The sequence below is a fragment of the Lithobates pipiens genome, unplaced genomic scaffold (genome assembly GCF_037356315.1).
Source record: "Lithobates pipiens isolate NorthernLeopardFrog02 unplaced genomic scaffold, aLitPip1_a1.2 Scaffold_13, whole genome shotgun sequence".
Lineage (NCBI taxonomy): Eukaryota > Metazoa > Chordata > Amphibia > Anura > Ranidae > Lithobates > Lithobates pipiens.
Window position 1 is genome coordinate 403,577,597 of NW_027507718.1, and position 18,455 is coordinate 403,596,051.

General features: G+C 46.2%; 1 protein-coding gene across 1 annotated transcript in view; it reads right to left on the reverse strand.

The window, feature by feature from the left end:
* The window catches only part of TRMT9B (tRNA methyltransferase 9B (putative)), a 100,908-nt gene that overhangs the window by 27,386 nt on the left and 55,067 nt on the right, over nucleotides 1-18,455 (reverse strand). The window contains exon 2 of the mRNA XM_077477433.1: nucleotides 16,823-16,977. Coding sequence (XP_077333559.1) covers nucleotides 16,823-16,976 — 154 coding nt within the window. The 5' untranslated portion in view covers nucleotide 16,977. The remainder of the gene's footprint in view (nucleotides 1-16,822; nucleotides 16,978-18,455) is intronic.

An 18,455-nucleotide genomic window follows, 5' to 3' on the forward strand; every position in this document is an offset into this window, starting at 1 on the left:
TTCCTAGCGAGCAGGGTGAACCCGGGGGTCGTGACCTCTCACGAAGTCCAAACCTTCGTGAGAGGGTCACTGGCGGAACACCGGCTGACTCTTAGATTCCACGCCCTGGGGGATCCCGTGTCACCTGCTCGCCTGATGGTTCGCTGTAAGTAGTACCGTGACACGCGGGATCATGCTGAGCTGCTGCAGTATAAAGACGGGGGCTGGTCGGCAAGTGGTTAAAGTTCATAGGTTTCAGAGGTACTGTATATCAAGGTTTCTCTATATGCTAAGTGCCAAACAAGAAATGAAGAGTGGTGAAGTTAAGCCTTGTACACACAATTGGATTTTCAGCAAAGCGCCAGACTTTTGTCCAAAGAGCGTGTGCCTGGATATTGTCTTGCCTACTAATGGCACACAATTGTCAATCAACAAACATGAACGCAGTGACATACTACGTGGAATTTCAGCTCTTGAGTGCCACCCTTTGGGCACCTTCTGCTAATGTTGTGTTTGGTGAGCATTGATTCCGAGCATGCGTGTTTGTACTTTGGACTTTTGTGTGACGGATTTGTGTACACACGATATCTAACAACAGACCGTTGTACGCTGAAAATGTACTAGCCTGCTAACCAACATTTGTTGGTCGAAAGTTGCACAATTGTCTGAAAGACGTACTAACGGTGGGATTTTAGGCAAATAGTCTGTCATCACACAATTTCCTGCCAAAAATCCAATCGTGTGTATGAAGCTTAATGTCAAATAAAATCCCACGTGCACATCTCGCTCTTCAAAAGTCACCCAAAGTGCTCCATCGAACCCCCTTTTTGTTTGAATAACTCACCAAACACATAGAAATGCTCAGCAAATAAAACGTAATAAAAATAGGATTTTTTGTACTCACCGTAAAATAATTTTCTCTGTAATTCACCGACCGACACAGCTCCTCTCTTAGCCATTGGGTTGTTACGCCACCTTTAGGAGAATACTCCAGTTTCGCCCAAAGGGCGGTCCATTAGGTAGCAACCCCGCAGCCTGCCATGCAGTCATCAGTATGTCAACAAGCAGTATAACGTAAGGAAAAACAGAAGGGGCGGGTGCTGTGTCGTCGGAGAATTACAGAGAAAAGGATTTACAAAAAATCCTATTTTCTCTTATATTCACCGACCGACACAGCTCCTCTCTTAGCCATTGGGACGTCCCCAAGCAGTGCCAAACGAGGGGTGGGAAAACAGCATAAAACTTCATCCACCATGGCAAGTGGGAACTAGTGTAACTTTACCCACAAAAACAACAGTGCGTGGAAAAAAACACCACAAAACCAGGGTACCCTCAACAAAAGGGACTACCCACAACCGCACCACAAACTGCGGAAATTAATGCAACAGCACATTAACTCAAAGGTACTGCATTTTTATCCCAAAAAAATGGAAAAAATTGAATTATATCATACACAATTGCAACTGTACAGCCGCCTGCAAAACTTTGCGGCAAAAACAGGCATCAGCTGATGCACTGACCTCTACCTTGTAGAACTTGGTAAACGACCAGGTCGCTGCTTTACACACTTGAGCGACAGACGCTTGGTGTCAGAAGGCCCAAGACGTTCCGATTGCCCTTGTGGAGTGGGCCGTGACCGGAAAGGGGGGCACCTGCCCCTTCAAGGCGTAGCCTTGTACTACACAACAGGGGAATCTCCCTGATAATTTCAAATGGCAGTTTTTGAAGCGCCGATAACAACAGATTCAGATCCCACGGGGGTAACGGTGGACGCACCGGAGGGACTACATGTCGCACCCCCTGAACAAACGTACTCACTAGTGACCAAGATGCCAAAGGTCATTGAAAAAAAGACAGCCAAGGCTGATATTTGTCCTTTAATGGTGCTTAACGCCAATTTCTGGTCCACCCCTTGCTGAAGAAACAGCAGGATCCTGGATATAGAAAAGGAGCGCGGATGCCATCCTTTCTCCTCACACATGGAGATGTAGGCCTTCCAGGTACAATGATATATCTTCTGAGAAGAAGAATTCCGTGCTCTCAGCATAGTAGGGATCACTGAGTCCGACAAACCCCGGTTCCTCAACACCTGGCTCTCAATAGCCATGCCGTTAAAGTCAGCGATGGTAAAGCAGGATGGAGAATTGGACCTTGAGACAGAAGGTCCTCTCGCAACGGCAGTCACCACGGGGCGTCTGCCACCAGGCGCACTAGGTCTGGGTACCAAGGACACTGAGGCCAATCTGGGGCATCCAGAATTACTGGGATCCCCTCGACTTACACTCTGCGAAGCAGACGTGGTAACAGTTTTAGTGGAGGAAAGGTGTAGATCAGCTAGTACTGATCCCACTAAGCCACCAACGCGGCTGACGCATCTGCCCATGGATCTCTTGTCCTGGAAACGTATCTCGGCACCTTCTGATTGAGACGGGAGGCTAGGAGATCCACGTCTGGTGTGGCCCATCGCAGGCACAGTAGCCTGAATAATAAGGGGCGCTCTAGAATATTCTATATGTGAAAAATTAATCAACCAATATCAATAACAAAGTGACATTGGTAAAAAATAATTACAATAATCTAATCACCATATAGAAAAAAATATAATAACAATAAATAAAATAAACTGAAAGATTGATGAGCCACCAATCATAAGATAAAGTCCCAATAATGTGTCTCTACATAGAAAAATTCTGCAGATCCAAGTGTAGAAATAAATAATATAATCGTGATATAGTGGTAAATCGGAAAGGCTTGCGACTCCCTCCACCAAACACGCAGCAATACACCAGTTGTGAAGATGTAAGTCCAAACTGCTTACCAGATTCGTTTGACCACTTTAATTAAAAAGTAAGTCAAACAGCACCTATACAGGTAATGCCTGCTCATATGGATAATGATGGAAATGACAATGGATGATACGTCCCCTTCACAGACTCAGGCGGTAGATATGAAAGAATAATACAAAAGGATCCATAGCGTAATACTGACTCTAATAAAAAAGTATGTAAAAACAGACAGCCAAATGGCTCCTTACGTGGTTGTGTGCCTGACCCGGCACTGGGGCTGTTCGCCTTGACCGAAAAACTCACTCTCCGACCGGACGAAACAGTCCTTCCGCATTCGCTATTGGCGTGCGTTCCATGCCTTCAGACCGACAAAACCAGAGGGCCGGAAGTGGCGTCGAAAAGCGCGACCAGGTACCGCTCCGACGTACGTTTCGTCGCTCCGGGCTGCAAACTCCCGAGTCATGGGTGGAGGCAAACCTTCATGAGGTAGCACTTTTGTTCGCAGGCTTGTTAGGCTTGCGGTTCCAGGGACGTTTCTGTCCTTCTGTGGTCGCCCTGTCGGGCTGGGGATGTTTTGCCGAAGCTCTGGGCGGACAGAAAAGCCGTTTGTGAGCGAAAAATGAGGGCCCTTGCCTACGGCGTGGCTCCTTAGCCTTCCTGGCCTGTGGGAGTAGTGTACTCTTACCACCTGTGGCATTTTTAATAATGTCATCCAAAGAGGCTCCAAAGAGCCAGTCGCCAAGGAAGGGAAGATCGGTCAGGGCTTTCTTGGATGCCTGGTCAGCAGACCAGCGTTTTAACCAAATCTGACACTGAAGCCCTGGACAACAGGGGAAGAGTATCCAGGGCCGCGTCACAGACGTACTTAAGGCCTTGCACTAGTTGTTCTGCTAGTTCCACGCACACAGGAGAAGCCTGCTGTTCTCCCAATTCGCGGTGCAACAGTTTTGCCCACTCAGTTAGTGTCTGCGACACAAATGCGGATGCCAGTACTGGTCGCACGGCTGACCCCACAACCGTAAACAAGGAACGAGCCACTGCCTCTGCCTTCCTGTCTGTGGGATCCTTAAATGCAGGAGTCCATTCTACCGGGATCGCGGTTATTTTATTTAACCTAGATACTGGGGGGGGTCCACAACTGGAGGAGCCGACCACTTTTTGAGAAGGCTCTCCTCAAAAGGGTAACGCACCGCCATGTATTTGGGGACCGAAAAGGTCCATTGCGGGCAACCCCATTCCTTGTAAATGAACTTGTGACCTTAGGTGAACGTACTGGCTTACGGGACCCAAAAGGGACCGCTACATCAGCAGAGGGATCTGCTGGCTCCTCTTCAGGGTATCACGCACAGCTGTGATAAGTGCTCCAACAAGCGCTTTGTCACGCACGGACCCGGACGGGCACTCATCCTCACTGTCCGAAAGGTCCTGGTCAGCGCCATCTGAAACGACAGAGCAGGAGTCCCCAGCCTCAGCAGGGCCCGAGTCTGCGTCAGAGCTCTCCCCAGAGGACGGGGGGGACGGGGGGCAGGGGCCGGTTTTCAGCACCTTTGCGCCCACGCACCGCCTCCATCTTGGCAACGAATGAATTGAGGAGCACCGACAAGGTGTTCAAAGGCACTGCGCATTCCGCAGGCAAACCGGTTGCAATTACCAGGATTTTGAGGGAAGAAACACCAGTTTCTGAAGCCATGCTGACCCTACCCTGTCTGCCACCTGAAGTGGGCTTAGGACAGTGACAGTCCCACCCTCCTTACTGCTGCTGGCTGAGGGGCTCTTTCCCGCAGGACTCACCACCCTGAAAGGTTCTGTGCTATCCAGCAAGTAGTGCCTGTGGTCTCTGTTGGCTCCCAGGTGCAGAGGAATCCGCTCTGTGTCAGTGAATGCTGCTGCTAATGGCACTGAAACCGCTCTGCAATGTGCTCAGGCTCAAAGGAAATGGCCACCCAGCGTCCAGTATGGCATAAAACAGTGCGAAAATGGCCACCAGAGCACATGCTGCCGCTAGAGAAAGCTGAAAAACGTGGCTTCTAAAAAATGGCTGCCGGTGTCCAGTATAAGGATTAATCACAGAGAAAATGGCCACCGAAGCCCAGGAGAGCATGCTTTCCCTTGCCCACACCTAAGATGGCCGCTGATGCTGAAACCCTGAGGGACAGAGCTGAAAAAATGGCGGTGATCAGCGCTGCAAGGGACACAGGCACCTCCAGGGACATGAGAAACAGGACTCAGGACACAGCCAGCCAGCGCAGCCCCCCCACAGGTGAGAGCCCCCCACGGAGAGCCCCTGTACAGACACACACACACCGCTCAGCAGCCACATGCAGCATCCCCCACAGGGAGGGGGGAGGGAAGATAGGAACAGGGAAAAAAGACAGGGAGGTGAAGGACCTCCGAATCGACCTCCCAGGGAATGCCCAGCTACTCAGCCCCACCAAGGCAGGGAGAGCTGTACTTACCAGTCCTGAAGAGCTTGGAGACATTCCATCACAGATCCACTCTCTGATCAGTACAGGGTGGCTGTTGGCCTCGGCACACTGTGACACAGACATCAGTAGCCCAGTCATATGTGCACCCCGGAGCATAAAAGCATAAAAGCTCACGACCACCTCTGGAGCTGCGACCTGCACACGCTCAATGGCCAGGGTGGGGAGACTACAAGGATAAGGGTATCCAGCCTGTCACCCAGCTGGCTGTTGATAGCAGATCACAGGATCTTTCATCTTGTGCAAAAAGCCAAGCTTCTGCAGAAAAAAAGACAGACCCCCCACCAGGGTTCCTAGGTCCTTCTCCTTCACTAGACAAAATAAAACTGATGACAGCATGGCAGGCTGTGGGGTTGTTACCTAAGGGACCGCCACTTGGGCAGAACTGGAAAGTTCTGTGTTTTACATAACATGTAATGCCTAGTATTCTCCTAAAGGTGGCGTAACAACCCAATGGCTAAGAGAGAAGCTGTGTCGGTCGGTGAATATAAGAGAAAACAATAAAACACTAGTCCCAATATTTCATCTGGTTCCTGGATGTTTCACGTACTTCCAATACTCCCCATTCATAAATTCCACAAAATATCAGAAAAAGCTTTCATAGTGCATTACTATAATAAGTGATTAAAATGTATTGATAATAAAAAAGCTCACTAAAAAATTAAAAGCATAAGAATGATACATCTGAAGATCACGCAACACTCCTTGTAAATCAATCGTCGCCGCTTCTCCCAATGGGCAGGTATATTAGCGCCTCACCCCTGTAATTTAATGTTATTAAACATTACCTTTAAATTTCAATCTACAGGCCCTGTAAATTTCTGTAAAATTCAATGCAATATGCCTACCTAGATGCGTTCTGTACAGAATGCTCCCAGAAATGTAATTTCCTGCTTGTGCTTGTTTAATTTCACAGCAGTCTGCACTAAGATACAAAATCACATTTAAGGCATTTCCTGCAATAGGAATGTCAGTTTTGATGAGATACTCCCCGAGGAGTAAAAGGGAAGCTGACACTGCATCTTTTCTCAACAGAACATGGAGAGTGCGCCAGGTGATTATAATGAACCAGACCCTTCCATTCAGATTCTGCCTGCATAATGCCGTGTACACATGATCAAACAATCCGGTGGAAAAGTCCGGCGGACAATCCCCACCGTGTGTGGGCTCCGGCGGACTTTTTTTTACCCAATAGTCCGGCGGACTAAGAAACTAGTTTTGCACCTAAATATGTCCGCCGGACTTGCATTTCGGTGGACAATATGGCCGTGCGTGTGCTAGTCCACCATACTTTTGAAATGAACAGACTTTTCCCGCCCGGAGAAAAGTCCGCTCATTTTGAGCGCAGCTCCAGGCAGCCAGGGTCAGTGAAGGAGGCGTCGCTGGCCCCGTCACCTGGTATGGAGTTAAAGGGGAAGCCCTACACCGAAAAAATGGCGTGGGGGTCCCCCTCTAGGTCCATATCAGACCCTTATCCGAGCACGCTACCCGGCCGGCCAGGAAAGGGGGTGGGGACGAGCGAGCGCCCCCCCTGAGCCGTACCGGGCCACGTGCCCTCAACATCGGGGGTGCTTTGGGGAAGGGGGGCCACGCAGCCCCCCCACCCCAAAGCACCTTGTCCCCATGTTGATGGCCGTTGGTTGTCGGGGTCTGCGGGCGGGGGGCTTATCAGAATCCGGGAGCCCCTTTTAATAAGGGGGCCCCTGGATACCAGCCCCCTACCCTATGTGAATGAGTATGGGGTACAATGTACCCCTACCCATTCACCTATGAAAAAAAAAGTAAAAAAAAAAAACCCAACACACAAGGTTTAAAAATAATTTATTGCACTGCTCCGGGGGTCTTCCGTCTTGGGGGGTCTTCTCACTGGACTCCTCCGCTATCTTCTGCTAGCTCTTTTACTAGCGGAGGAGCCTGGCTTTCTTCTTTGTCACCGCCCGGGGTTCTTCTTCCGACTTCGAAGGTCTTGTCCCCCTCTTCGGTTCTTCTTGCCGGGCCTCCGTGCCTTCTTCTAGCTCTTTTACAAGTGGTGGCCCGGTCTTCCGTCGCCGCGCTCTCGCCGCCTTCTGTTCTTCTCTTCTTGAGCTGTTGCCTCGTCGGTGTCTCTGGCCACAATAGCAGGCACGCGGCGTGTGGCGACTTATATAGAGACATCGCTGGATGATGTCCCCGCCCATTATGATGTCACAATCCCAGCATCCCCTAGTCTAGTCTAGAACTAGTCCGCCGCAAAAGTACCGTGTGTGGGCAGGTAGCTCGTTCGGAAAGTCCGGCGGTTTGTCCGCCAGACTAAGTACGCCGGATAGGCTGATACGTGTGTACGCAGCATATGACTCTATGAAACAACCAGCTATTTCTCCAGAGCAGAGCAAGGCGAGAATCTGCATCAAAGTTTGTTAAATTCCTCACAAAGTACATTTGATCACCCAGAGGGGATTATTTTTTCTCAACAAAAGTGGAGTTACTCTTTAAAGACCTTTGCCATTCCCAAAGCGATATCTACCGCTTTAAGATCTGCGGTAAAATACCTCTATGTATTTTTCAAAAAATTCTACTAAAATACCGCATGAGCTATTTTGTGAAGTGATGTGGTATTTTGATGCCCGCGTCTCTAACAGCCAGTGAATAACTGTTTGTTAAGGAGCCACTGGCCGCCACGTCCTTAACAAACATGACTTATCTGCTCTAAGCGCAATTCTCCATTGACAGCAGAATGTAAACCAAGGAAGTGCCGGAATTAAAATTTCAAAAAATATATATTGTGGGGGTCCCCCACCAATCCATACCAGGCCCTTCGGGTCTTGTATAAATTTTAATGGGAACTCCATGCCAAAACTTTTTCAAATGGCACGGGGTCCTCCCCAAAAATCAATATTAGACCCTTATCCAAGAATGCACTTTTTGGAGTTCTGTAGTTGATGCACTTTCTGACAGCGCACCAATACCACGGGACATAATTGAAGTCTATGCGAATGTGCAGCTAACCCGCAAAAAAACTGTGATTTATCTGAGTATTTGCTAAAGTGCAGTGGGGCACTGTGAAGCCGCTAGTACATTCAAAGAACATGGTGCTTAGCTTAGTACTGTGAATCCAAAGGCTACTGGGTCCTGATGGGGTGTCTAGAAGTATAGTCGAAGCCCCTGTAGCCAACTTACTGGGGGTTTCCCTAATACAAGCTAGCATTCCATCTTGTTTAAATTAAACAGTTATTATTTGAGAGTTTTATATACCGGTACTCATTTAATTTAAATAGAGGGTTAAGTTTTTTGTTTTCATATGATATTAATTATTTTGTATGTATTTGATTTATATTGTGAAGTGTTGTATGTGTTGTTCTGAAGGCATAATTTTTTTAGGAGTATAAAGTAAATTAATTGTACATTTGTGCAAATATAATGATAGCACCATATTCCTTGGAAGGAATCATGAGTAGAACTGCAAACTCAGCATAAAAAAAATGATGATAAAAAAAAACAAAAAAAAATGTTTCAATCAAAGTACTGTAATACATAAACACACTCAATATATTAAAGAGGAAGTCCATGCAAAAACAAAAATCCCTGCATCTATAGACACCACCGATCTAACAATAACCTCTCTATCGGATCCCACGCTGAGCTGTCAGCCGCGATTTCTCTGGATGCAGAGGAGACAGATGACAACAGAAGCCCAATAGTAAGTGCATGGGTGACGTCACTTCCCATTCATTTCACAGCCGTTGTCGGCCGTGTCCTCTGCAGAGCTGGAGATCATGTCGGAGTGGGTCAGATCGGCTTCCAAAAATTTATGTATACTTGTCTTTTCTTTACAGGGATAGAGAGGTTAGTGTTATATTAGTGGTGTCTATAGATGCAGGGATTTTAGTTTTTGCATGGACTTCCACTTTAAAGAGGAAGTAAACCCTGATGGGTGTTACTTGCTCTTTGTCTCCCTGCAAAGGTAAAGCATAATGGGCTACTATGCATCACATAGTAGCCCATTATGTGTCACTTACCCTGTAGTCCGGAGCTTCCATTTTCCTTCAGGGTATCGCTGCTCCGGCCACTCACAGCGCCAGAGCAGCTATGACGTCACTCCCGCGCATGCGCACGGGAGCCGCCACTAACGGCATATCGCCGCTAACGGCGATAGTGCGCCTGTGCGCCGCTGTCTATAGCGCATGTGCCGTAGACCGCCGTGACTGTCTTTTAGTAAATATTTTCTAAACCGTGTAGGTTTAGGAGATATTTCTTGAACCTACAGGTAAGCCTTAATCTAGGCTTACCTGTAGGTCAAAGTGGTTTGTAAGGGTTTACAACCACTTTAAGTCAGATTGAGCACAAAAAAATAGGTTCACCGTAAGTTCCTCTCCAAGTAGAAGGTAGTAGCCAAGAAATACCAATATAGGATTACAATAAGGCAATGTAGTGATCCTGTTCAAAGGTTTAATCTGAGGACAAACTCAAGGAATCAATGACCTAATAAATACTGAGTACACAGCATAACTGAATATTACATGCAATGAAGTTCTGGGGTGCAAATAAGCTATATATCAATGATAATTCTAACAGACGATCATTGAAATAGGTTCCTTCAACTGGCAAACATGGGTTTAGATCTCACAAAACAAACCCAAGATGGATTGTATACTTGCATGGTTTGCACATAAAGTGCAGGAATAATTGAAAATACACTCATAGAAGCATGCTCCAAATAGAGCATTCAATAACAGCCATCACACCGAGGTATCACTCCATATTCTGTGCATACATAATGAGCCAGATGAACCCACTTAATTAGCAAACAGACCTCCCCAGAGGGTTAGAACTGTGTGATTAGCGGCTGTATGATAAATAGGCAACAGTCAACTTGTTACAGCAGTATTGGAGGTGTGCTGATAACTCAATAATGAAACAATATGCAGGTCACATACCTAGGAGAAGCCTCATGATGCAAGGGATAAACAGAGTATGCCACCCAAGTATACAGCAGTTATTATCCATCAAACTTGTAACAGGAAACTATTCAACGCCAAGTTAAAGCCATATAACCGGAGCCGGTTGGTTAAACTTCACCCCATCCAAAGTAGAGGCCGTGTCCAGACTGTCCACTCATTTAGTAGAAATAAATTGCAGTAAGGAAAATCATGTTTATGCATATGGATTACAGTATTTTAATTTAAATCACATTTCTTTTTATTATTGGAATTCTTTGATTATTGCTGAGTTTGCAGTTCTACTCATCAGTTCCTGGTAATGTGATTAATATCATTTTAATTGGGGGGTATGCAGGATACAATCATGGTAATAAAGATTTTTTTGTACATTAATAATGTTTGGCTTTGTGTCTATGAGTTACTGTGGGAGAACTGAAGTTTTTTTACATAGTTACGTCCATACTCTGGACTGACGCTCTATCCCTTGTTAACACCAAACCACACCTGGAAGAAAGAAGCAGTAAAGCTGGCCATAGATGGTTCGAATCCGGTTCAGCAGGAACTGGCCAGGATTCAAACCCTGTATGGGCAGGCTGAATGTACCTAATTTGTTTGATTAATCAACTTTTGTACAACCGGCTGTTATAGCCACTAGCAATAATCACTGTCTTCTCCTGGTGGGAATGGCTTCCCCCACCCACCCGCCAGGAGGATACAATGTCTCGGCTGGAGGGATTCCTCTGTCAACACTGTCTGTGTTGATGGGGGAATTGCGCTGCAGGAAGAAAATTTGCTCCATCTATGGCCAGTGTTTCGTCAGATTAGGCAACCCATGAGATTTTGTAACTGAAGTGACGTTCCGTCGCCACCATCTTGGTACACCCTGCACTCATCCGCAGTAAGGATGCAGTGAGAAGGCGGCAAGCAGACATCTTCTTACACCCACCGAAGTCTTGCATTTCACACTTATTTTTAACAGTAAACTGAGCTTATATAGTAAAATTCAGTATTTTGAAATCTGTCTGACTGTTTAGATGTTGATTTTTCAAAGCAGCGGTGTTCTGTCAGATTAGCAAACCTGTGAGATCAACAGGCTTGCCGCTGCTTTTAAAATTCAACATCAAGACAGACAAATTATTAAATACTGTATTTTACTATATAGGCTTAGTTTACTGTTAAAAATAAGTGTAAATTTGCAAAACTCCGATGGGTGTAAGAAGATGTCCGCTTGCCGCCTTCTCACTGTATCCTTACTGTGGACGAGTGCCGGGTGTAACAAGATGGCGGCGATGGAACGTCACTTCCGTTACAAAATCTGACAAAACCCCGGCCTAACAAAAAGATCACCTATGGGAAAGCTGTGCAGGAATACTTTTCCAATTACTTGGTCATGTGACATCACAGTTAAAGTGAAACTTAATTTTCCCCAATAAACACTGATTATTTTTCATCCTCATGCTGCTAGCATCAGTAAATAGGAAAGTATATCATATTTACTTGTTTTAAACTTTTTGTTTTACATTTCTTCAGTTACTTCCTGGTTTCTTGCCAAGGAAAATTATGTCATATATCTCAGGAGTCTTCAGGATAGGAGGAGGGGTTTTCCAGCTAAGCACACTCTTTTGCATGCATGCCTGAGCTAAGGACAGACGGATTGCAGGAATTAAATGCTACATGAATTATTTGCCCTTACTCAAGATGTAGTGCTCCCAACTGTCCCTGATTTCGTGGGACTGTCCCTTATTTGGAGCAATGTCCTTCTGTCTCTCATTCTTCCTCATTTGTCCCTCATTTTGGTCTGATCTAAATAGATGTATATAAAATGCACTTTTTATCTATCACAAAGTGGTTTCCAGCGCTAAACCTTTCATCTGATTTCTAAATTGCTGCATTTGTAAATTCCAAAAGCCAATATAAATGAATAGTAGTTGTAAAAAAAAGCAATTGGTGGTTTAACAAATTTTTTTTTTTTTTGTACAATTCTCCTTTAAGGGGGTGTGTCCTAGGCCTGCATACGTTTGCTGATAGGTGTCCCTCATTCCCATCTCAAAACGTTGGGAGGTATGAAGATGGCCAACAAAATAAAGTATGGAGACATGGATGGATAGGGGAGTTTGCTCTGAATATTAAAAATGAATTCAATCGTGTTTTTGGTTTGTGGTGCTCAGATGCAGCGAAGATCCGCTTTGAAGTCACAATGAGCAAATGTAGGGAACACATGGGGAAGCATTACTGCACTGGTCACTGTATGGGACTCTTCTTGTTCCACGTCTTGCGAGGGGCAATTAAGGGGCAATTAAAAGCTGTCCGCTTTTGCTGCACTTCCAGTCCTGGGCATGGTTACTGAGATCCCTTGTTCTATGCCCCTGGCTGCTAGTGGTCTTGTGTTTTCAGAACACCAGCTGGTAAGGCTGGCCATACATTTTAAATTAAAATTTTCCTTTAGATTTACCAAAACCATATAATCTTAGGTCAGACCTAAACACTAAAGTAAATTGAATAAGAAAATTGTATGACCAGCTTAAGATTCATGCCACCTACCCCAAAGCGTAACTAGAACAGTATAAAGTCATGAGGCCAGGAGCGGAAATTCATTCCAGCTATAATACATCATTAAGTATGTGGTGGTGGCTGGTGTTCAATATTTGGGGGGGGGGGGGGGGGGCACTGCCATCCTATTAAATATAATAGGGCCATGCCACAGCCACGTTGCAGCAATGCACACAGTTGCGGCATGGTGGTTCGGCCTTTTTTAAGGTTAAAATAGTTGGCGAACAGCCCTCTAAAAAATGATCCACCATGGACTACTGCAGAACACAATCTCAAAGTGTTACCTAAAGTGCCACTGGACAATATCCTTATTTTCCAAAAATAATCCATACACGTCCATGTTCTTACTGTTTTTTTTTCTACTACCCTGTAATATCCTCTGTGAGCTCCAGAACCTCTTTTTTTTTTTACTTTTTTTTTGTTTTATAAATGTGCAGAGAGCTTTATTTGCAGCCTCTCTAAGCACACTATAAAAATCCCATAGTCCATCTCTTGGGTGACCAAGAGAAGGTGACTACATTCATACATAACGCTGGACACTTTAGAATGAATGTAGCCACCCTCTAGTAGGAAGTCGGATCACAACAGCTTAAAAAAAAAATGGAATTGGGAGATTCATTGGAGGAGGCTGAGAGTAATAGAAGGCAAGCACTTTGAGTTAGGAATATATACTTGAAAAGATTTAAAAAAATACAGAGCTTAGTGTCACTTTAAAGTGGTTGTAAACCTCAGACATAAAATATGAACAAAGCATATCCCTTTATAGTGTGTACTCGTCTCACTTAAGAGCACATAGGGGTTGATTTACTAAAGGCAAATCCACTCGGCGCTAGCAATCACTGTAATCTCTGTAGATGTGAGGGGAAGCTCTGAAATGAGGGGAAGCTCCGCAGATTTTATCATCCAATCATGTGCAAGCTAAAATGCTGTTTTTTTTTCTTGCATGTCCCCTTCAGATCTACAGCGACTGCACTTCCAAGTGCACTTGTAGTGCAAACTGGATTTGCCTTTAGTAAATTAACTGTTCCAGTGAGCTGTGTGAAGGGTGGTGTGTCTCTTCCTTCCAATCAGCTCCCAGATTTCTCCTCACTGAGCTCTGCAGAGTGTAACTTCAGCTCTCCACCCTGTTTTCTGACAGCTCAGCCGGCGCGGCTCAACTGGAATAGTGCTGAGTGACTCTGACAGCCCAGAGTGTCACTCACTGTGTGTGTGCCTATGCTTAATGTGCTGCTGTTCAGTGTGCAGGACCCAAAGTCCAATGAAGTGCTGAGCGCAGGCACGCCACTTCGCCCACCTCAACATTATGTCATCCCCTCCTCCAGGCTCCAGTCCCACCCACGACAGATCAGAGAAACCCGCACGGCCCATGGCTGTCTGGACTGTCCCACAGGGTGTGTGGAATACTTACTGTAGCTTTCCAGTCCTGAACAGATTTGATGAGTCCGAAAGAGAAGAGAAAGAAGGAAGCACAGAGCTCCGGAGAAGTAAGCACACAACCTTTACTTTTGAAGGGAATTGTTCTGGCCATATTTTTGGGTGGGTGACTGACAACAGAATTTCTAAAAGCATGCCAGGATGGAAAATCCCATATTTCAATCCCAACAGTCTACCTTTAACCACTTAAGGACTGCCTCATGCCGATGTACGTCGGCAGAATGGCACGGCTGGACAAAGTTGCTCTTTAAGTGCCCAGCCGTGGGTCGCGAGCGCGCCGGCGGCAGCGCACTCGCGACCAGGGTCCTGAGCTCCGTGACCGTGGGACCTGCGGACCTGATCGCGGTGAAGTCCCGCGATCGGGTCACAGAGCTGAAGAATGAGGAGAGGTAAGTGTAAACAAACCTCTCCTCGTGCTTCCTACTGAGCCTGTCAATGATTGTCTGTTCCCTGTTATAGGGAAAGACGATCAGTGACGTCAGACGCCAAGCCACGCCCCCCTACAGTTAAAAAAAACACACACACACTTAACCCCTACACTGGCCCCTAGTGGTTAACCCCTTCACTGCCAGTGAAATTTTTACAGTAATCAATGCATTTTTAATTGCACTGATTGCTGTATTAATGCCGATGGTCCCAAAAATGTGTCAAAATTGTCCGTGTCCGCCATAATGTCGCAGTCACAACAACAATCGCTGATCGCCGCCATTACTAGTAAAAAAAAATTATTATTAAAAATGCCATAAAACTATCCCCTATTTTGTAGACGCTATAACTTTTGCGTAAACCAATCAATAAACGCTTTTTTTTACCAAAAATATGTAGAAGAATACGTATCGGCCTAAACTGAGGGAAAAAAATGTTTTTTTCAAAATTTTGGGGGATAATTATTATAGCAAAATGTAAATAATAATGCGTTTTTTCAAAATTGTCGCTCTTTTTTGTTTATAGCACAAAAAATAAAAACCGCAGGAGTGATCAAATACAACCAAAAGAAAGCTCTATTTGTGGGAAAAAAGGACGTCAATTTTGCTTTGGAGCCACATCAAAGGACCACGCAATTGTCAGTTAAAGCGACGCAGTGCCGAATCGCAAAAAGGGGCCTGGTCCGGGGCTTAAAGTGGTTGTAAACCCTTACAAACCACTTTGACCTACAGGTAAGCCTAGATTAAGGCTTACCTGTAGGTCCAAGAAATATCTCCTAAACCTATACGGTTTAGGAGATATTTTCCCGAAGACAGGTGCACTGAGCGCGGCATTTCCAACAATGGAGCTGCCGCGGGTGACGGCTCCCGTGCGCATGCGCGGGAGTGACGTCATCGCGGCTCCGCCGAATGACAGCGGCGGAGCTGCGAGACCCCACCGAAAAGATGGATGCGCCGGACTACAGGGGACAGCGGTGACTTCGCTGGCTCCTGTGTCAGGTAAGTGACACATAATGGGCTACTATGCGATGCATAGTAGTCCATTATGCTTTGCCTTTGCAGGGAATGAAAGAGGAAGTAAACCCATCAGGGTTTACTTCCTCTTTAAGTGCTTAAAGATGTCCTAATAGCTATTCTCCACAGATTTTGTCTGTCATCTTAATCCCCCTTTCAGCTTCCCACCACATCACCTCACTCCGTCATCTTCATCCCCATTGCCAGCTTCCCTCCACCCCACCCCTGTCATCTTCATCCCCATTGCCAGCTTCCTACCATCCCTGTCATCTTCATCCCCATTGCCAGCTTCCTACCACCCCACCCCTGTTATCTTCATCCCCATTGCTAGGTTCCTACCACCCCAACCCTGTAATATTCATCCCCACTGCCAGCTTCCTACCACCCCGCCCCTGTAATCTTCATCCCCATTGCCAGCTTCCTACCACCCCAACCCTGTCATCTTCATCCCCCTGTCAGTTTCCTACCACCCCTGTCATCTTCATCCCCCTGTCAGCTTCCTACCACCCCACCCCTATCATTTTCATCCCCATTGACAGCTTCCTACCACCCCACCCCTGTCAACTTCATCCCCATTGTCAGCTTCCTACCATCCCACCCCTGTCATCTTCATCCCCATCAGCTTCCTACCACCCCTGTCATCTTCATCCCCCTGTCCGGTTCCTACCATCCCACCTCTGTTATCTTCATCCCTATTGACAGCTTCCTACCACCCCACCCCTGTCATCTTCATCCCCAATGCCAGGTTCCTAGCACCCCATCCCCAATACCAGCTTCCTACCACCCCACCTCCTTAAATGTACTGGTGGACATCCCATATGATGGATTCAGGGACAATTTTATTTCTTCCATTGACAACACGGACAGAAGGACATTTGTCCTTCCAATGAAGCCACCAATGCAGGGAATTTTTTTTTTCTTTCCGTGACACCACAGATACCCAAGTCCCTGCTCACCCATAGTGCAGTGACCTGTGTTTTTTACTTACAGTGGAATGTTTTTACTTATGTTTTCTTGCGCAATTGCGTATAGTTTACTGTTTTTGTGCGTGTTTGCAAAATTAAAGTGGGTTGGTCTGGATGAAGTCCAGGGCCAAATTTGTGTCCCAATGCAGCCCTGCCAGGCAATGCTGTGTCACGTGGCAGTGCTGTATAAATCCCAGGACCCCATGAACAAAAATCGAAATCCTTTGGCAGGATACATTTACTGTAGCAATACCACAGTGAGAACCTTACCTATATCCACAATGAGACTGCCTGGCTTTTGATCCAGTAGAAACTGTCGAACCTTCGGCCAAGCTTTACTCTGCACTTCATTGAAGTACGGAGCTGTGCTCTCATAGACGCTGTGCACATGTTGATTTTCCAGCTGGGCAGCTTCATAGTCCATGCTGAAAGAGAACAGCCAAACACCGCTTAGTTTAAGTATGAAAGAGAAGGCAAGAACAGCAACATCATAGATAAATACATCTCATCTACAGCACGCCTGCCAAAACCAGCCAAAATAATCCCTTTCATTAAACAGAAAAAAGTCATACTAATTACATTGACTTGTTTGGCACAATGTTCAGACATTTGTTTTCACAGACACCAATACTGGAAGCAGAAAAGAAAAATCATATACTGATAAAGAGTTGGATTTTAATCATTAAAGAGGAAGTAAACCCTGATGGGTTTACTTCCTCTTTTTTTCCCTGCAAAGGTAAAGCATAATGGACTACTATGCATCGCATAGTAGCTCATTATGTGTCACTTACCTGACACAGGAGCCAGCGAAGTCGCCGCTGATCCCTGTAGTCCGCCGCGTCCATCTTGCTGGTGGCGTCTCGCAGCTCCGACCAATGACAGCGGCGAAGCCGCGATGACGTCACTCCCGCGCATGCGCACGGGAGTCGCGCCTCGCAGCTCCGCCGCTGTCATACGGCGAGGCCGCGATGACGTCACTCCCGCGCATGCGCACGGGAGTCGACAAATTTGGCAAATCCATTCTTGGACTTGCCGCATTTAGTGCGCATGCGCGCCGCTGTCTACGGCGCATGCGCCGTAGACAGCGGTGCCCATTTTCGGGCAAATATCTCCTAAACCATATAGGTTTAGGAGATATTACTTGGACCTACAGGTAAGCCTTAATCTAGGCTTACCTGTAGGTCAAAGTTGTTTGGAAGGGTTTACTTCCATTTTAAAGTGTTACTAAACCCACAACAGTAAAATCAGTCTGTATATGCAGTAAACCATGCTTGTTATACTCACTGTGGAACCTAAGCGGTTAATCCTTTGCATTGTGTAAAAATGCTGTTTGATCCTGTCTTCTCTGATCTAGCCCTTTTTTTTACTGTCCCCAATCCATCTGTTAATAGCACAGAGCCCTAGGAGGCACTCTGCACATGCTCAGCTTGGTGTGTATTGCTAGAGAGAGGGTGCATGTGATCAGCACAGGGCCAATCAGCACTGTCCAGGCAGAGGGTCAGGGGTCATGCAGCCGCAAAAGACAGTCAGAGGAGACTGCAAACTCCTACAAGCTTTAACCAGACACTGACAGAACTCACAAAACTGCTATAAACTGCTGACGAGAAAAGGTTGACTTTCTGAAAATTGGTGTTTGCAGCCAATTATACATTCCCAATGCCCTCTCCTGAGTGTGCTCCGCCCTGGCAACTAGCCTCTAAGGTAGCAAACACTGCATTTTGGGAGACTGGCGCTAATGTTTTTTTTAATAAGAGGAGCTCTGGCTGCAATGCCCTACCAATAGTAGCCTCACACCAACCCTTCCTCTAACCCCAGCATTAGTCCTGCCCAGTATAAACATAATTCTTTGTCTGCATATACATTACTCCAAAACCAATGTCCTCTGTGTCATGGACCAACCCTC